The sequence below is a fragment of the Salarias fasciatus genome, chromosome 4, assembly GCF_902148845.1.
Source record: "Salarias fasciatus chromosome 4, fSalaFa1.1, whole genome shotgun sequence".
In the NCBI taxonomy this organism is placed as follows: domain Eukaryota; kingdom Metazoa; phylum Chordata; class Actinopteri; order Blenniiformes; family Blenniidae; genus Salarias; species Salarias fasciatus.
In genome coordinates, this window is record NC_043748.1 from 12,247,625 (window position 1) to 12,267,839 (window position 20,215).

At 42.7% G+C, this 20,215-nt stretch overlaps 3 protein-coding genes and 1 non-coding gene across 5 annotated transcripts; 3 read left to right on the forward strand and 1 right to left on the reverse strand.

Annotated features, from left to right (window-relative positions):
• The first annotated feature begins 214 nt into the window (after positions 1–214).
• dnaja3a (DnaJ heat shock protein family (Hsp40) member A3a) lies at positions 215–4,618 on the forward strand. Of its 2 annotated transcripts, XM_030089127.1 has the most exons (12): positions 220–459; positions 1,320–1,456; positions 1,544–1,627; positions 1,723–1,929; positions 2,051–2,203; positions 2,379–2,526; positions 2,641–2,705; positions 2,824–2,952; positions 3,040–3,155; positions 3,245–3,342; positions 3,497–3,632; positions 3,908–4,618. In XM_030089127.1, the coding sequence occupies exons 1-11, from the start codon at positions 252–254 to the stop codon at positions 3,616–3,618; spliced, it is 1,467 nt and encodes a 488-aa protein (XP_029944987.1). In that variant the 5' UTR covers positions 220–251; the 3' UTR covers positions 3,619–3,632; positions 3,908–4,618. The 2 variants fall into 2 exon arrangements, with proteins under 2 accessions (XP_029944988.1, XP_029944987.1); XM_030089128.1 differs by lacking the exon at positions 3,497–3,632 and having other exon boundaries at positions 215–459.
• A 7-nt stretch (positions 4,619–4,625) lies between these two features.
• On the reverse strand, positions 4,626–9,755 carry hmox2b (heme oxygenase 2b). The gene is made up of 6 exons (XM_030089158.1): positions 9,694–9,755; positions 8,438–8,551; positions 8,245–8,362; positions 7,517–8,008; positions 7,027–7,150; positions 4,626–6,947 (listed from the first exon to the last, which is right to left on the reverse strand). The coding sequence occupies exons 2-6, from the start codon at positions 8,503–8,505 to the stop codon at positions 6,820–6,822; spliced, it is 930 nt and encodes a 309-aa protein (XP_029945018.1). The 5' UTR covers positions 8,506–8,551; positions 9,694–9,755; the 3' UTR covers positions 4,626–6,819.
• A 2,231-nt stretch (positions 9,756–11,986) lies between these two features.
• Positions 11,987–17,211, forward strand: tedc2 (tubulin epsilon and delta complex 2). Its single transcript, XM_030089129.1, has 10 exons — positions 11,987–12,038; positions 12,204–12,320; positions 13,283–13,341; positions 13,580–14,162; positions 14,260–14,316; positions 14,392–14,470; positions 14,661–14,805; positions 15,177–15,272; positions 16,470–16,663; positions 16,797–17,211. The coding sequence occupies exons 2-10, from the start codon at positions 12,217–12,219 to the stop codon at positions 16,944–16,946; spliced, it is 1,467 nt and encodes a 488-aa protein (XP_029944989.1). The 5' UTR covers positions 11,987–12,038; positions 12,204–12,216; the 3' UTR covers positions 16,947–17,211.
• On the forward strand, positions 12,552–12,625 carry trnat-agu (transfer RNA threonine (anticodon AGU)). The gene has a single exon. It is a non-coding gene; the product is annotated as a tRNA-Thr (tRNA).
• Positions 17,212–20,215: the final 3,004 nt, after the last annotated feature.

Here is a 20,215-nt window from a genome sequence, read left to right on the forward strand (position 1 = left end):
CACTCGTCTGAGTGATACATTGACTTATAGACGATCTTTACTTGAACTCGTGTCCTGATTGGCTAAAAATGTGCAAGCTCTAAATTGCAAAGCAGATGTGTTTTAAATAACATCCAGTAGGTGGCAGCAATGCTCCACTCACGTGACGAGCCGGAATAGAAGCAGCTAGAAGAAGAAGGAGCGCACCGCCCATCGTGGGGACGCGCACGCTGCGTCGGTCATGCGCAGTGCGTCCTCCACGGAGTGCAGGAATGATGGCGTCCTCGGCTGCCCGCTGCTCCTCACGCTGGATCGCAGTTGTCGTGTCCTCCGGACAGCGGAGGGCTGTCGGCGCCGTTGTCTGCTCCGGCCATGGAGGGGCCCGGAGTTTGTCCACACTGGGGTCGGGAAGGGCGTGGAGCGGCGCGGCCTCGGGCTGCGGCGGCTCGGCCACGGCGTTGACATTGAGAGGGCTGTCAGGTGAGGGCTGCACCGGCCATACGGGGCTAGGCTAGGCTAAGCTAGGCGAGGCTACATCAGCTTGTAAACACCAGGTTATTCAAGACAGTGCGCAAGAGACAGCTGATCGCGCGAAGCTGTGCATTTGAACGATGGAGATTAGAGTTTGGAGCCGTGTCGCGCTAGTTTTGACGCACATTTTATAAAGTTCATGGAGTGTGATGCAATCAATTCTGCTAACTTTAGAGACGCCAAGTTCAATCTGAAGTAGAGCCGGTTTCAAACTCAGATTGTACCAGATCCCCAATGCAACTCTTACAATTAATGTATGAAGTTGTCATGGTTGAGTTTTGCTGCATGGGTTGTCGAGCTGTTTACTTCTGTTACTGCTATTAGCAGAGCTACTAACCCAGTTGGCGCAAGTCTTCTTCACATGAAAAGGCTTTTGTCTTTCTCGAAGGTTTATCTAATTTAGGTTAGGTCAGATTTTAGGGTAAATCTGTACTTTCTCCGATATAAAATAACTAAATTGTAAGAGATACACTATTCAACCTGGTCGAATTTTGAAATGCAGATCCCATCATGCCTGTTTAGACGTTTCAGCCTTTTCAATGAGTCTAAAGAAAACACTAGATACATTTACATTCTCCAGGGCTTGATAAAGGCCAGTAAAACTGGGTAAACAATGTTAAAAGATGATTTCAAACTTCATTCTGTTTACTTTAGGAATAATATGAAAGCCTCAATTTGACTTGTTGACTAATGCTGGAGCAGTGTCTAGGTTTACCTGCACGAGATAAAGACCAAATACTCTGAGTAAAGAGTCAAAACTGTTAGTGATCGAGAGAGAGCTGGACTTAACTTGTGTCTCCTCCTTTCAGGGCTCAAGTCCCCCCATGCTCTCTACAGGCTGTCTTTTCACACAAGTGCCCCTGCGAGCAGTAAGCAGGACTTCTACCAGGTTCTCGGGGTTCCTCGCACAGCATCCCAGAAAGAGATCAAGAAAGCTTACTATCAGGTGTGTTCCTGCCTGACACACTCTCATTGATTGCGGGTAAGAAGCTATATGAAGAGGCTAACAGTATGTCGTGTTGGTTTCTCTCAGATGGCCAAAAAATACCACCCTGACACCAACAAGGACGACCCACAGGCCAAGGAAAAATTTGCTCAGCTGGCTGAAGCATATGAGGTTTGGTTTCAGTCCCTGTTTAAGCTTTTACTTGGTGTGCTTGTAGCACATTGTCAGTGATGTGACTCCACTGTCTCGCTTTGTGCTCCTCACAGGTCCTCAGTGATGAAGTGAAGAGGAAGCAGTATGACACATACGGCTCAGCCGGCTTTGATGCCGGCCAGGCGGGCGGAGGCCAGCAGTACTGGAGCGGACAGACCAGCAACATCGACCCCGAGGAGCTTTTCCGCAAAATCTTTGGAGAGTTTTCAGGTGGTCGTGGCTTTGGAGACTTTAACGCCATATTCGATCAGCCACAGGAGGTTAGTGGGATGCTATTAAAATAAGTAATTCTTTCTTCTTTCTTTTTTAATGAGCTGTAAACTGATGCTGATTGTAGTTGTTTATTTACAAATGTTTGTTTTCTCTCTGTTTTTGCTGCAGTACATTATGGAGCTGACATTCACACAGGCTGCAAAGGGGGTCAATAAAGAGATATCGATCAACATAGACGCCGCCTGTCAGCGCTGCGATGGGAAAGGCCACGAGCCTGGAACCAAAGTGCAGCACTGCCACTACTGCAACGGCTCCGGCATGGTGAGGACTCCGCTTTACTGCTTTGATCCTCTATGCTTAAATACGTGTGATCCCAGATCCACAATCTGTTTTTTTTTATTTTCACTTTAAAAAAAAAAAGCAGTAATTTGTTTTATGCTGCCCTTCTTCCATACACTTTAAAGTGCTGCTCAGATAACCTTGCCTCGCTCTCTAGGAAACGGTGAACACAGGACCGTTTGTGATGCGCTCCACGTGTCGCCGCTGTGGCGGCAAAGGCACCGTCATTTCGAACCCGTGCCACACCTGCCGCGGCACGGGGCAGACCAAGCAGAGGAGGACGGTGATGGTTCCTGTGCCTGCAGGTCAGTCGCTTCATCAGCAGGGTTCACATGTTATCAGAGGTTTTCTTTTTCTTTATGCTATTATCAACAACCTCTGGTTGTATAGATTTGATTTCTCTTGATCTCTGCTCCCAGGTGTGGAGGACGGCCAGACTGTCAGAATGCCTGTCGGAAAGAAGGAGGTCTTCATCACATTTCGGGTTGGTTCTAGTGTCTCGCAACAAATCATATTTACCTCAGTGTCTCCTCATTGGGATTATTTGTGTGTATTGTTGGTGCACGAACCTCTAATCTTGTGTTTGCACGTGACGTGTCCAGGTCCAGAAAAGCCCCGTGTTCCGGAGGGACGGCGCCGACATCCACTCCGACCTTCACGTCTCTGTGGCTCAGGCCATCCTGGGCGGCACGGCCAGAACGCAGGGCCTTTACGAAACACTCAACCTAACAGTGAGCAGACAGACCTTCCTGTTGTCGGACATATTCCAGATGCCGTGCCTTTTAATAAGCGGTTGTTTTTGTTTTTTCCATCCTCAGATCCCTGCAGGCGTTCAGACAGACCAGAGGATCCGCCTGTCAGGGAAAGGAATCGCACGTGTCAGCGGCTACGGCTTCGGAGATCATTATATTCACATTAAAATGAAAATACCGAAGTACGTGAGACTTGATAAACACGTTTTTTGTCAACATAAAACTGAGTTAACATAATCCAGCTTCATTGAGACATTGCGTTTCTCTGCAGGACGCTGACGGACAGACAGAGATCTCTGATCATGAGCTTCGCGGAGGATGAGACGGAGGTCGAGGGGACGGTCAATGGAGTCACTTCCACCGCCACGGGTGAGGAGTCAGTCTCTCCGACACTCAGCTGCTGTTTTCCTCCCTCTTCTCCCGCTGGCCACACCTCCACTGACTTTATGTGCATCTTTAATCCTCTGAAATTGGGCTTAAAAGAGGAAAGTCGTGCACTGATGCAGTGTTGATCTCTGTCCAGGTGGGGGCAGCGGTGGTAAGCGGTCTGAGGCAGGGCAGAGAGTGCGTAGCAAGAAGGAAGCAGAGTTGACACAAGAGGGAGGCTTCCTCTCCAAATTAAAGAAATTGTTTAGCTCTTCTTAACAGCCACAAACCAGGTAGGACTGGTTGTTGATTTTTTATAAATGTTAGCTGAGAGTTTTTGTCTGACTTTACTTTTTCTTTTTTCGTGTTCACAAAAGTAAAAATTAATGCACAACACTTTTTGTTTTGGTTTGTTCTGTTTTTTTCATCTGGTTTGTGGCTGTGGCACGAAGTTGCGTCCACCCCAACATTGAGCTGGATGACCAACTCCTTATGAGGCTGTTATAGATATTTGCTTCTTTCCTTCCAAACTGAGTCTGCGGATGTTTTTTTTTATTTCCTTTTCAAGGTAAACGATCATCCTACAACTGAGAGGCTCCATCAGCGGGGTCAGAGGTCGGGGAGATGACATAAGGACTGCCACATGCTGAAGAAACAGAGGAAAGAGGAGCATTGGAACTGTTTATCTATCCAGCGTGACAAAGTCAAAGGAGAACCAACTGTAGCCTCAGCATAGCTTGGATCCACGTCAGAAGACGTTCCAGTTTAATCACCTCACAGTCGGCGCATGTTGGGAGTTTCATTGATTACCAACAGAACAGTGACTGCAGAGTTCATCTGCATCAAAAGATATCGTATTGACAAAGACTTCGGATTAGAGTCTATAAAGATTATCGGAGTTAAATGGTTCTTTTGGCTCTTTACATGTTGTTACAGATGGAACATGAAGTTTACTTCTGTTGTGCAGGTGGAAGTTTTCGCCTTTCTACTGTGGAGGGATTAGGCTTCCCTGACCTGTGAACCCTGATTGTTCAATCTTTAACCTTTCACACCATGATAGAAACAATGTCTATTTGTTCCAAACTGTAATCATATTTGTACATAGACAGCAGCAGATCATACATGCATCAGTGTGTCGCATAGCAGCGGGTTTACTGTACAGTTCTAATAAAGCTTTGGTCTGGTATTAAGATTATTCCACCTAAATCATCCGCTAAACAGACTGGCTGCTCGGCTCTCTTGCTCGTACTAAAAAATAAAATGGGGTAAAAAATTCAAACTTCCCATCAGAATAACATTTATTTCCAAGAAGCGTAACAAAAACATTTGCTGTATCTTTTTATGCTTGTTTTTACATCATACTCTAGTTGTTTTTTTTTTCAATCGATCAAACATGAGCTCAACAGGGTGAAGTCCACATGGAAAAGCCTCCAGCTGCCTCCTGTCGATAAATCAGCTGTGACCCAAAACCCCAATGAATCGAGTTTGTTTCATCATGAACGTGGAAACATTTTAATCATTGACAGCATAATCTCACACAATGAGAGTGTTCTAGTCGGTCACTGATAAAGCTTTTAATAGATGCACAAAGGGATTAGAGGAGAGTTAATGAAAATGCAACAATTCAAAATCAACATGAATTAATCAAAAGAATTTCATATATCGCCGTCACGCCTCTTCCGTTTGTCAAAAAACACTGAAGCAAAGCCATTCACCTTGCTTGCATTGTAAAAATGAATTAACATGAAACACACAGGTGTGTATCAAACAGCCTTTGCATCAGTCCTCCATGTAACGCCCAACGTGAACCTGAGACTTTCAAAATACAAAACATCATTATTCCTATTTCTCTGTGTCTAATATCGATGAGCTGCACTACAACCGTTACCCTGAAGGAAAAAAAAAATACCGCACATCCATTTCTGCATGAATGCCGTTGTGCAAATTACCGGCACAGACAACCTGACTGAAGTGTTGCTTTTCCGCTGGTACGTTTTGGTCATCCGAGTCTGAACTGCCACGGAGGAGGAAAACAAAGTTCAGGATAAATATTCATCTTTACGTACGCTACATACTGTATTCACACCACTGAATTAATCTTATCTATCTGGGAATTACCCCTATATACAGTATTGGTGATGCCTACACAGGTCAATAAGAGTTTAAATTAGTTACATCCATCAGAAATGGATGCATAAACCGTAACACTCAGATATACTGTAAGTAACCTTCAAGTAAAAGTCTATTACAAGAATAAAGCATTATTATTATTTAAAAAAAAAAAAAAAAGGTTATTTCCTTCTAAAACCATGGAATCACCCCTTGGTCCTAATATAGGCTCCAGGGAGAGGTATTACTACACCAGCAATGATTCATTCATTTTTGGATATTTAAGCTGTGCAATTATATCAACAGGCAGGTTTTTGTTTGTTTTTTTAAACCCATACTAATACAAGATGCACGATCACAGATGTTCCCAACAGCAAAATAGCATAAGTGAACATGCACTGGCAGGTATCAACATATTCTGCATATTTACTTCTAGCTGTTTGTCGTCCTCATGCCAAAAAACTGAAAAGCTCATGAATCCTATTACTGGCTTTCAGGACAGACAAACACAAGCGTCTGGGAAATAAATGTGAAATAGTAGAAAACAGCAGCCGTGACGAGACAAACGCTGACACTTGTTCTCATTCAAGGCCTGATCAGCGCGACCTGTCGAGTCTCCTGGATAAATACACTGTTTAAATAAGATATCACTGTTCAGCAAGCCCAGATTTTCAAGGGAAAATAAATCAGTTCAATTATGAAACCACAAAAGGAGCGTGGGAAGGATAAAGAGTTGGGAAAGAGCAACGATAACGTCAGGAATCGGACGTATGTTGCACATCTGATGTGACCATCATCGTTTTGCATAATCAATAGAATTTTTCTATTCATCCAAACTGCTGAATGAAACTACAAGAAATGTAACAACTTGACCAGTTTATACGCTTTTTTAACCATTTAAACCATTTTTTATATATGTATATATTTGTCTCTGGTGCTTCAAATGTAATCACAGTTTGTGAAACCCTGAATCATAAGCTTGTCTATGATTATGATAAATTATGGTTAGATTTAAACTAAAATACTGATTTAATTTGAGTTAAAATGACAGTTCTATCAGTAATGGCAAATATTTGCACAGCATATTGTGAAAGCGGTGGAGAACACTGTATCAAGCTGCGGCTTGATGGATAACATCGACGTCTTAATGGTCCTAATGCTCTTTTTGTTTGAACTGCACAGCTGGAGAGCGATCCCAGGCTATTTTAAGCTTCCGATTCTAGGACACATGAAATAGGCTTGGAGCTGAGCTTGAATGTTTTGATTAAACGACGACATGGTGGAAATTTCTCCGTCTCCTCGCTGTCCTCCCGTCTCCGATCCTCTGTCGTGTTTCCCACCCGGCAGCAGGGTAACGGACCCAGGTTCAGGTCACATCAGGTACCATGCAAGCAATCCAGCTAAGGCAGCACACCAGGTGGCACACAGCACCTGTCCCGTTGGGTGTCGGAGGACGGCCATGGCCAGCTGACAGACGTACGCTTTTCCACCGGAGGCAGCTGTGGCCGCAAGAAACGAAGAAACCTTCAGAAAACAAGCTGAGATTCTCAGAACTGCTTTCAGTGACACACAGCTTACCCATTTGTGCGGCATAGTAGGGGCACTTGCTGATGTCTCCCCCCGTTGTTCCATGGACGGGCATACCGGCATCCAGAACTTCCTCCTGGATGGATTTTCCCATCTCCTCTAACTCATCAAACACCTGCCGGCACAAAGAAAGTCTGTGAGATTTAAGCTCACTCCATCTGAAGCCAACTCTTTTCCCACTTTTAGCCTTTTCTTCTCTCAGATGAACCGAGTTTTCTGACACGCAGCAGTTAGCTATCGTAATTTGACATCAGCATCATCAATTTCCAAGCTGCTGAGCTGACACAAACTCATCATAAACTGGGTTTAAACAACAGTCTTTCTTTTCCAGAAATTATTTTTAAATGCATTAAACATGTGACTAAGAATTCAGAAATACTGGAGTATACTTCAGACAATCGTACTGATTGCTCACTCATTTCCACACACGCAACATCATATCCAGTTCTCCAGTTTCTCTTCCTTCGGCCTGACCTCTCACCTCCATGTTAAACAGGAAGGCCTTGACGGCCTCGTCCACCAGCTTCTTCTTTGTTTCCACGTTGAGGTCCAGCTCGTTCATGCGACTTCGGTACAGCTGCTTAAACGCTTTGGCACTATGGATGGCCTCAAACTGATAGAACTCCAGACCCTCTCCTGTGGGCGGCAGCTTCAACGCTCTCTGCGCCACCTTCTTCAGCACTTGCCCCCCCGACAGGTCTCCCATGTATCGGGTGTAGGCGTGGGCCACCAGCAGCACGGGGTCTTCCTGGCCAACTTGGTGGATTCGGTCCACGTAGCGCTGCGTAGCTGGGGAGCAGCTGACCTGACTCTCCCAGTCGGGACCGTAAAAGTACTCCAGGTCTCGGGCCAGAGCCTCATGGCGGTGCAGCTCTGCCGGGAAATAAAGAGGAGCAAAGTGGGGATGGTCCTTGTTCCTTTCAATTTCCTCCTCCATGGCCGAGTATGTGTAGTAAAGTGCCACAGCGCCAAGCTGGGGTAGAAAAAAAAAAAAAAACCAGTGTATTTTTAGTGCACTTAACGTTTTACATCATTCCATAAAGCAGGAAAAAAAAAGGCAATTTTTGATGCTTAATGTTCAATTGATTTCTTTTATGTTCCCTTTTGGGTTTTTTTTTTTTTGCTAGATTTTTGTCCTCATTTTGTTGCAAAGACTCCCTTCATTTATTTGTTTTGAAAAGCATTCACTCCACTTTGTTCCAGACTGACCTTGAACAGCTCTTTGCGGATGCGTCCCCTGAGAAAATCTTTGACAAACTGAGTGTTTTCAGCCTTTTCATGGACCTCCTTTGTTCCTGCTGCTAGCATCTCAGACAGGTCCTCCGGACTGGGGGGTAAAAACATCAGCATGTAACAACAATAATGATATTAATAATAATAACATTACTAGCCAGTGACTTACCTGAGAGTTTCTTCTTTCTCCTCATAAACAGGCCCTCCTCCATTAGACACAGTTCCTGCTGTTTCCATCTTCTCCAGCGACAGTGCAATAATCTTTTATGACTTTTAGATTACCCTGCCATCAGAACAAAACATTAGGCTACCAGTTAACAAACAGTAAAGTAAAACAACAATTAATCAGCTATGAGTGTACTTAGTAGTTATTATATAAGCTTCCATTACAAGTATTTTGACTTAGGCATGAATGATTACTATGATCCATATGGCTGTAACTGCTATCTGAGCCAAGACTGCACAACTACATCTCATGGTAAACAAAGCAACAATGCAAAGGTGCAGCTGTCACTGTGGTGTATAAGTGCATTATCACACTGTACGAAATTCACAAAAGGAATGGCATTTCATTTTAAATTAAATCCTTACCAGATCAACGGGAATGGCCACAAAATATAATACAATTACAGCTATAAGATCAATGGACCTACATTCGAATTACTTTCTAAACAAAATCAAAGTGACTTATATTTCCCGACAGATGTTAAGACAAATCTCAGAAGACCCACAGGTAATAAAGTAGCTCTTAGCGACAGGCAGCAGTGATTTTATAATTAGAACAGCGGAGCCGACGTAAAGCGCACTATCCTTCACTGTGGATGACAGACAATAATGGTGATGATCTGAATATGCCTTCTGCCAGCTGATTTAAGCCTCTGGCCCTAATCTAATCAAAAGATCAAATAAATCAATGCCAGATTGAAGGCTGCTACTGTATGAGAGCGGCGAGCTGGCTTTACGTGGAGGAGAAAGCCTTCAACAGTATACAAGCTGGAGTTACACATACAAAAACAAAGGGCACAAAAAGCACAATGCATGCCTTCTGGTGTTTACCAGGAGCCTCAAAGAAGGACTTACAGTAAGGCCAGTGCTCGAAAAGGCGATTTATTAGAGTATTTCAAATCAGGACAGATCCTCGCGTTGACAAGACATCAGTATCACACGCCACTTGGCCACAAATGCTATAGCTGATGTTAAAATCCTGTAATTTGTCAAGTGTATCATTTGGACAGAGCTAACTTTGTTGGCTGACGTTAGCTAAGTTAGCTCAAAGCTAGCAAACACAGCACTAACAGCCTAACAAACGCGTTTCCTCTTCGGATGAGCTGACTTATATTGCTTTACAAGGTCTGGGCTGGTCTTTTACTTCTGAAATCAACTTTCAATGGCTTTGGTATGGTCAATACAAGAAGATTAACAAACCTTGAGACCGAAGGGAAGCAGGTAGCGGAGGTCCAGAACAAAGTGCGCGCGGCTCCGCCCCCTCGTGGCCTCCGCTGTCAATGACAACAGGAAATTGATTACGTCATTTCGTAGTCCTTAATGTAAATCTGTAGTTCTCAGACGAGGCTCCTTCTCCTCTTCATCTTTCGTTATGTCTTAAAAAGGTTGAAAATATACCTGTTTAGAAATAAAAGCAAGCATCATTTTTGATTAAAGATAAAGCAGTGCGACATTTTATGCTATTGAATACCAAATAGTTTGAATGCATGATTTTTAAATTACAAAAACAAAACTGCCAATGCTTAAATTCGAGTGCCCTTGATTGCTTAAATTTAAATCTATATCAGGAATTGTAAAATCTATAAATATTTTCCATCCAACATGCTTTAAACAAACTTTCATAAAAAAATTAATACAAAAAAAATGCAATATCAGTCAAATAATTCCTAAATAATTCTTTTAAAATTAAATTGCATGTACAAGTTTTATTGCAAACACAAATCGAACTGCTTTATTACATTTAAAATGCATTACCTGTGTAGTTAAATTTTTAACAGATGCAGAATTTCTGATTGACTGTATATGGGGAATATAACAAACACATAAGAGTTTTTTTTCACATTTTCTTTCAAAATTGACATCAAAATGATGAATAAAAATTTTTCATTCTTCATATACATTTGAAAATCAATGTATTGATAACTGAATAATTAAAAACGGTCAGGGGCCCTGACCCATATAAAATATTTGACAAATAACTTTGTCGCTTATAGGTTTTTTGTTTTATTTTTTTTATTATTTTTTTTTATTTTTTGCTTGTTTGTTTTGTTTTGTTTTTTACTTGACAAAGTTTCACACTGAATTTGGTTACATCTTTGATGGTATCTTCATGTTTTGATGTCTGTCATGCATAAAAATCACGGGTATATCAAATATATATTCCCCTTGGGCCTCTGAAAACAGATGAGTTTCAGTTGCATCAGGTCAAGTGATTTTTGGGTGAAGTGAAATTCATTAATATGACATCAAATGTTTCCAACCGTATGATTAGCAGGGCGAGAACAGAATCTCCACAAGATGGCAATCCACTCAAATTAATGACCTGTTGTGACATTCACGCACAGTTGTAACATACAGACACATTTTCATTGTTTCTCTGAAACGGTAGAAATGATCTCTCAGAAGGTTATTCAATTAGCAAGTGGAAATTCCGTGAGAAACTGAGCAATGTACAATCTAATGTACATTTTAAAAAATTCATATTTTTCATTAAAAATCATATGAAGACCACAAGGAATTAACAATAATTTTAAGCATGACACTTGGATTTCAAAAAGTAATACTGAAAGCTTTTTCTTTCTTTCTTTCCCATAGTAGCCTGTTTTGCCATTTTGCATCACAAAAACTTTTTCTTTCCTGGCTGTATTTTGTGCACATGTGATTCATGTGTGCTGCTAATGAATAATGCACTAAGTAGCTGTTTATGTAAAGTATTTGATCATCAGCATGTAATTATGAGCAGGGTTATGCTCAAAAGCCTGTTTGTATATTGTCTGTGCCTGTGTCAGTGTATGTGTGTGTGTGTGTGACAGCTAGGCCCTGTTATTAGTCTGGCATCCATAGTGACAGTGTCAGATGCTGGGTTGGCAGGAGTACCTCCCTCCTCCCTCTGATAAAGAGCTACAGGAGGCTAGAGGGGGGAAGAGATGAGCTAACAAGATGATTCACTGCTCACCAATTAGGCCAACAAGCTGTTATCATTACAATAAATTGCTCAGAGAACTGCGTTTGCTCCTTTGATGCATTTCAATAAAAATGAATGGGTCTGGTTTGCAGGGGAAGTGGGAAGAAATGGCTTTTAAAACCAAACAAGTAAAAAAAAACCATATATAATGGTGAAAATAAAAACACAGAACACAAACAACAAAAAATGTCAAAATGCCTATAATTTCATTTAATTTAATTCTTTTTTTTTTCTTTTGACATTTTCATGGTAAGGGATCAGTCCTAATGACTGATCCCATCATCCACCCCACCCATGGCAATGCCAGCTTACCGTCGTTGTGGCTTTGGAAAGAAACTCTGCTTTACAGTATGTCTTTGAACGCAACATTACCTCAAAGGGTTCTCGCGAGAAGTGAAAAGTAAAATAATATTACTTTTTTTGCAGCTTGTTTATATTATGCATAATGTGCATTTATTTCAATCAATAAACTAGTGTCATGGTTTTCAATAATCTTTCAAATATTTTAGAATTATTTAGCCGTGAGTACTTTATAGCGAGATAAATGTGACTTCCGCATCCGTCAAGTTGGATCTCGCGGGTCAGTATGAAAGACTTTTTAGGGAAATGTAAATTAGTGTTTTGTCTCAAGTTCTTTGGGAAGAGTTATTCAGTACTTCAGTTTTAAAAGTGTGTTTCCTTGCTTGCAGCTTCGAAGTCTATACTTCTTCACTTTTATTCGTTTGTTTCATTGTTGTCACGGCAGAGAGGAGAGAAGCATGTCGCTCGTGTCAGCGCTCGAGCAACTCATCAAGTCTTACAAAGTCCACCAAACCGAGATTCATGACAGTATTCAACTACATAGAAAGCTGCTGCAGAGCTTGTAAGTAACTATTTTTCGTCCTATTATTAAAGATCCGTGTTGAAATTTCGCATTCTGCTTACCCCAGTCAATGCCTTTTCTCACTAAATATATTCCCACAATCAACTTAAGTCTATACCGTATGCTATATGATCAATGATAGGAAATGTTTCTGTAATTTCTATATGTCGGTCGCAATGTATGCGTAGTAATCTATACTGATTTTCGGATCTTCGTCATGATTGGGGCACCGGCGCTGTGGCTTAGTTGGTTAAAGCGCCTGTCTAGTAAACAGGAGATCCTGGGTTCGAATCCCAGCAGTGCCTTTTCTACAATTAAACCAGTGTCGAGGACCAAATTGGATGTCTTACAAAGACGGGGGAGATGACCAGTCTTATCAAAATACTTGTTAGATTACCTCTGCACAGAATTAATTTCTTATAAATCTGAATTTAATGATATTCTTCGAAGCCATGGCAAACTATGCAGTAGCAATCCTATGGAAGCATCACCTCTGCTGAAATATCCTTTGTTATTTGTGAAACACTTAAAACAGTCACAGAGATACAAAGTGCTGTACACAGACGTATGGAACACACTTTAAAAATAACCTAAAAACTCAATTGTCAGCATCTTGTTTAGTTTTCTTTTGCACCACACCTCTTTTATTCTATCCTTATGCTTGTGTCACATGTGAAATAATTATGCCTGCCGATGATCATCAGCATTAAGTTTTCTTCCAACTTGATCGTGATTCTTCCGTCTATCTATCTATCTTATATTTCACAATTTCATAGTAACACATCTCTTGACACACAGGCCTCAAAACCCATTTTGGGTTCCACAGTGAACATTAATTTATCTGTATGGTATAAAATTAAATTACAAGGTATATCATTGCATTTATTACTTTATACTTTTGTAATTTAAGATTTTATTGTAGTGGTTAATTTGAGTGTGGAGTAACAGGCCTCTTTCTACAGAGAACCACATCCATTGGCAGGCTCTGAGGAATCTGAAGTAGTAGACAATGCCGAAACAGGTATGTTTGAAAAAAAAGTGAAATGTTATGCAGATACATTTATTTTATCATTTTTAACCAGTGCCATGGTTGTTATTGTTTGAATATGTTAGTCTAAATTGTACGCGTATTCCAAGAGCTTCAGCCTGTGTGTGAGTTCACTTTTGTAAAGCAGGTAACACTAACACATCCAAATGTACACCTTCAATGAATAAAACACAAATAGTAGAATCTGCTAACCGTGTGCTTCTGATTTCAGGTGCTGCTGCCTCACCGGGGGAAAGGGAGGATATTGAACTGCTAGAACGAGCATTGGAGACAGCCCTTCGAGTCCGTTCGAGCTCAGAGCCTTCTAAAAAACACCCTGTGAAAAGCAAACTATATGGATCTTCAGGGGAGCCAGGCATTGCTATTAGCTCTCCCATGGATGCCCCGCAATCATCTGCGTCATGTAAAGAGAGTCATGCAACTGTCAAATTAACCTCTAAATCTGGCAGCCATGCTAGAAAAGTCCACAGAAAGGCTGGATCGTCAGTGTGTTCCTCTCTGGTATCAAGACCTGCAAACAGCAACTGCCATAAACAGCCGAAACCTACAACTAACAAGAAGATGATCCAAAAGCATCCCGTTTCATCTGTCAGGGTTTTGAACCACAAGGATGGATCAGGGTTCGGCTCTGCCGTTCACATGTCAACGTTGCCCGACAAGACTGTTAAAAAGGACGTGCCGAGTGCCAGCGAGCTGGGAAAAACTGCATCTGTCGCCACACCTTTTTCAAATACGGTGGTGGCTTCTTCACAGGCGGATGAGTCTAGAGCAGGCAGTGTGCATCAGCAGATTGGGTATGTTTTACACTGCGGGACCATGAAACTCAAAACAACCACTTATTGGAAAAGGTGAGAAATGTTTCCCCTTCCCGTGTTTCTCTTTGCTTCACAGAAGGGCGTCCTCTGATCAGGCAACTAAGTGGCAATCTTTAAGAAACAAGCAAAACAGGTAATTACAGTCTGTCAGTGATGAGTCCTGATTTCACGGTGTGTGTTTGGGTGCTAAGTTTCCAACTGTGTTTAGACTGTGGGACAAAGTCATTGCCCTGCAGAGGAAACCTGTTCCTGGGAGGAGTCGCTTCATGGAGAGAATGAGAGCTACGGTATCCTTCCTTTTTTTTTAAGTGAAGACAGCTAAATGGTTTCAAAGAGGCATTTCACATTTTATTTAATGTTGGTCCTGTAATTATCAGCAAGTCTGTTTCTGTGTAGATTAGACTGATACTCTTTCATTTGACTTACTAGCCTCTAGCCAGTGTGTAGACCTTGACCTTGCTGTCCTGCCCCCTGTAGTTTCCCAAAGATTGGCCATGTGGCAGCCCCGATCAGACCAGAGCTGTGGTGGACAGACTGACTCACAGAGGACATGACCTCCTGCTGCTCCGTCTAGCAAAGGAGGCTCCTGAGGAAGAGACCTCGGAGTCAGACAAAGCGCTGGGTGAGCAGCCTGGACAGAATTACACATGCAGAATTAGAAAGAATTAGAAATGGGAGATCAGGAACAGTGAAGTAGGCCAATGACACAAGTGCGGTGAATGCGAAAACGGCAATATGGGAAAGAAACTATACAGACAATTGGCAGGAAATAACTTTGAAAGGGATTTTACAGCACTGATGGGTACGTCAGTGTCAAGCATATCCTCTGCCAATAATGGCCTGGATCCAGGACTGCCGAAGTTGCGTAGCAGTAGCAATCGTAACACAAACTATCTAAATATTAACTACACTGTTGTCGCATTATATAGCACAACCTGCACTTGCATGCAATTTCCCTCTTTGTAATCTTAGATTCATCTCAACTGTGTACAGGTCATAAAGATAACAGCTCTGATTCAAGTTGGACAATCGAAGAGTTGATGCTGACAGCAGAGGAGCTCCAGAAATCTGCACATAAAGTGAAACAAGGTCAGGATTTTTCAAGTTTACCTGTATGTTTGATCTGTGGTGAGAAATGAGCAACACAGCTACACAGCTAAAGTGCTGGAGAAGATAAAACACAAAAACCAGCAGGTGTTGCTGCAGAGACCAGAGAAAGAACACAACACTCGCTCGTGACGTATCGGAGGAACCACCGTGTTCACCCCTAATTCAGAATTTACATCATTTATGGGGATTTATTAACTGTCCAGCCCATGAGGGGCAGCTGTCGGTCTTCCTGTCCAGCATGGACTACCCAGTGCTTCTTGTGACTTTAGTCTCTGTGTTTACAGCAGTTCTTTGGACTGAAGAGTAACATTTTCTGACATTTTCGAAGATAAAAACTGAAAAAGTTCACTGCACCGAGGTGCAAAACTTACCTGTTACCTATTTGAAATCTCATTTTCTACTCTTCTAAAACATTGGGTCGTACTCATCAACACCAGGCGATCCGCAAGAAAAACAAATGAATAAATACAGTTTAATACAGGCCCAAGCCTCCTGTCAAACAGCATGTTGGCAGATGATTCATGACCTGCGCTCTGTCTCCGGTTATGCAGCCATGTCTGCACTGCAATGTATAGGCTGCCGTGTTTATTGGTTCAGTTTCCATTGGCCCTTGTGATACTGTTATAATGAAGCTAAATGCCTAGACATTTTTTCCATTCACGCCACTCAAGTGACCCTATCACCTTCAGGGAGGGTGGTTTGTTTATGTTTACCAGTTAAAGCTCCACTTCAGTGCACACATGCTACTAGAGAGACAGGGGAGTTTCTCGTTATTTCAAAGTCGACACGGATCCATCTGCTGTTCTGATCGTGTAATTTCAAACTAGGATCACATACCGGAGGCTTATTTTGTGTTTTCTTCAGGAATTTATCGTTTCTTGCATTTTAGCAGCTTTTGAAAAACGATTGTGACCACGGCAGTGCGCTAACGAGCTAATGCAGCGTCTCCATCTTGGCATATGGAAAATGAAAACAGAGCCGGGTGAACCCTCAGTGCCAGATCAGTACTTTCCTTGGCCTCCGCAGACACCCCTCTCTGTGACAGTGGGGTTTTAAAGCTGTCCCTCCTGACATGGCTGGGCAAGGATCTAGCTATTTAAAGATGAGGCAACAGAGCAGAAAAACGTTTTAGGGTACGGTTGCTCGCGCTCTAAAAATAAACGTATTTTCCGTCAGAGTGGAAAGCATGGGATCGATGGAGGCCAGAGGGAGGCTGTCTTTGCACCACCGGGGCAGATGGTGTGTGGGGAGATGGGATAGCTGCACCCCTGCCCCTGACTATCACCTACACAGCAGCGGAAGAGCTCCAAGAGCTGGAGAGGCTGCGCATGAGGGCGGCGCTGCTGCAGCAGGAGATTCACCTTGAAGAGGTAGATGAAGCGCCAGATAAATCCAACTGTATTGATTATCTTAGTCCGTGATCTGTTAATTGGTCACTAACTTTTCATCAACTAATTATACCTCTCATGTCTTTCTCCCTGGCTCTTTTCTGCTGTCTGACAGGCTCTGTTGGACACGCTGTCCCCTCAGGTTTCTTCGATAGAGCCTGGACCTGGATGCCCCAGCGCCACTGTGCTCAGAGAGCTGTACTCGCTGCTGGGGGAAGGAGGGGAGCGCTTTCCTGCCATTGTCCTGGACTCTGAGTCTGACTGACTGCTGAGCAGGTCGCACTGAGTCTCAGTTATTAAGCACAGCTACAGGCGTGAATACTTGCAGTCACATTCCTTTGACTCAGTCACTGAATTTAAACATGAAGTTTTACAAATATTATAAATATTGACGACAGGGTGCCCACCAGTTGTCGCACTTTATATCAAAAATACCTGTAAATGCAAGTATCTATTGTTGTATATCTCTGTTTGGTTCTTCTTTCAGCAAATATTGCACAGGGTAAGGTCCTACAACTTCAGAGAGTAGCTCGGCATTGATAATGACTGATTAATAAACATTGGTATCTAATGCTGCTAATGCTGTTTCAATATGAATCAATGCCACAGATCATGTGTAGCCAGCAGAGGGCGCTCCACTCACAGAAACAATTGCAGAGGGGTGACGCTGGTTCACCACTTTTGAAGGTATTAATGTATTTCAATAACTCAATATATTGTGAATTGGAGATCTTCCGTGAACTAGAATAACACAAGCGAGTTTTCATATTATACAAATAGGTCATGCGTATGTGTTTCATGTGTGATCACCTGTTGATCTTTGATGGATTAAGCAAGAAAAATGTTATGGCTTATTCTAGTTTTTTCCAGTCACTCAAAACAACACAGAATTTATGACTTTTTTTTTTTTTTTTTAATCTTCCAGTTTACTTCCAATCAGTTTCTCAGAATCAAGGTAATTTATTGAACTATTTTCATTTTGAGCCATAAAAGAAAGCCTATGAAGGCGACGTCCTCATTTAGTTTCAATCTCTTCATATAATAATCTAATAATGCATAGGTTTTATAAAGTGCTTTTTTCATGATGCTTTAGGTTCCAGTACAGTGTAATCGCATATGGGTTCCCATACTACGTGTCAGTAATTAGATATTTGTGGGGGTTTTTTACCAGCGTCAAATGTGATGTGAGGGCGTGTGTGAGATGCAGGGGAGCGTGGAGAGGCCAAAAGGCTCATGCCCACAGATGACGCGTGGACGGCAGGGTCTGTGCCAGACTGGGCGACAGGTGGCGCTGGGTTCACACAGCAGGACGTGGGTGTGTGAGCCCTGCTGCACCAACCCCCATGCACACACAGAGCCGGCTGAGTCACAAAGGCGATGTGTTTGGGGGGCCTGACTCCCTGCACGCCTCAAGCTGGAAACGGCATATTTCCCCGAGGAGAGAAACATAAATAACATTTCAAAAAAGGAGAGCTCTGTTTCAGCCTCGGGTATCCTGTGGTATCTTAGCTTACAAGTGCAAGAATTTAACTGCTTCCTAAGTAAAAAACAAACACTTTACTGGCATTCGCTCAATATTCACAGTCCCTGCAACAGACGTGACCCGCCATTTGTGGATTGCAGCCGTGTCATCTCTACGGGACTGTTGCAATCTGCTACCAGGCTTCTGCTCTGCCCAGGCAAGCCTGTGTCAGTTTTACAGGCAGAGTGTGTGTGGATTTGAAAGGAGCAAAGGAAGGAGGAGGCAAGGATGCATCCTTGTGATCTCGTCAACACTGCACACAATTCTCAGTGGGAATAGTGCCTACGCAATTCAGCCTTCCTGTGACCTGCAAACACGAGCGGCTGCCCAACGTCGGTTGTCACCAGCTCAGCTCTCCCGGTCCCAGCAGCAGGGCCCGGCCCTGCCCAGGTTACCCATGTCTCACGCCTCCATGCCATTTTTCTCACGCCTCTGTTTGTCTCATTGTGGAAGGTCCCGGGCACTTTTTCTTTCCGTGGAAGAAGAAGCCCAGTGGAAACTAGAATTGTGCGTCAGACACAGACTGTAGTTAATTACTATAACAGTTCTTTCTTTTTTCCACTTTTTCTTTTTTACCCTTTTCTTAATTGCCTTTCAGTGCAACACCAGAGTCCAAGTGCAAAACCACAGAAACCAAACCGTACCACGAAGAATCTACTTCTGCCCTTTTGAACATGTCCTTCCTCCTGCACCTCTCACAAGCAACATTCCTCATTTCCCGTCTTTTATTAATCACTGGCTCATCTGCATGTCTGTTGCTAACTGAACTACACCGGAGATTGTTCTATCTGAGTGATCATCAATTGGAGCACCGAAGGGTTGCTTATTTAGTTTCCTTTACTTGTCAGCCTGTCCCGGAGAGGTTTTTTTCCCCCTCACTTCCAGGTTTTTGTGTCAAGCCTAATAATGCAGTGCAGATAGAAACAAGTTTGGCATTTATACAAGATGATCAGATATTAGGAAATTGGTTTGGTTTGATACTGGTTTTAATTATGGGGAGGGGGAATTTGTTCCCAAGAAGTCATTGTTTTATCTTTCAATATTCTAAAGGCCTGCTGTGAAGCAATTCATCCTCATAGCAATGTGGTCCCCTGCTTCAGTCTGAGTTGGATCTCTGTGTCGAGTGTGAATGCTCATCGTGTGTGTGTGTGTATGTGTGATTTGTTCGGATTGTCAGGTTTCCTCCAGGAGTCCAAATAGACACATCTGAAGCTCATTTATGTGATTGTTTCTCCCTTTACACCTGCCTTATGATGGAGTGGCGATCTGACCAGTGTCGGCTGGGATTGGCTTCATCCTTCAAACCTTGGTGGAATAAAACAGCAGGAGATTTCACAAAACATGTATTTTTGGGGGATATGAGATTTTGAAATCATGACAAAAAAAAAAGATATGCCTTGTAAAATATCTGTGAAACCATTTTCTGGAAGATGTTTGACAGAACTTTCAACCAGCCTCCTAAGATAATACCAAAATGCTCCCATAGTGAAACAGAGATTTAGAATTGCACATTTCTCCTTCCCTAACGTACCCTCCTCTGTTATGGAGGAGTGCGGTTGGCAGTCCTTGAAGAAGAATGCTGTCGGCATTGATTTTATTTTCATGGCAGAAAGAGTGGAGGATACCGGGGGATTAGCTACTACGAGATTGCCTTTCATTCAGAAAGAACTGGCACCACCACCAGCATGTGTGTGTGGGTGGTAAACGAGAGTTTTCATGTGTGTTCCTCTCACGTGCAGGCAAGCTCAACGATATATTTACATTTACTCTGGGGAGGCTCTCGGTGTTTGACGTCCTCCTGGATGGTCGTCCCTTCCCTTTATGGTCGCCTGGACAGACATAAAGGGAGGATTGTGTGGGTGTTTTGAGGGATTTCTGTTTGACACGGGTGTCCATACAGCCGCTGATGCTGTGCAGCAGAATAACTGTTGCCATATAACAGCCAGTATGTGATATATTAGTCCGCGGGGATTGGGATTTCTTATATCAAGTTGAAGGTAAAGATGAAGTGT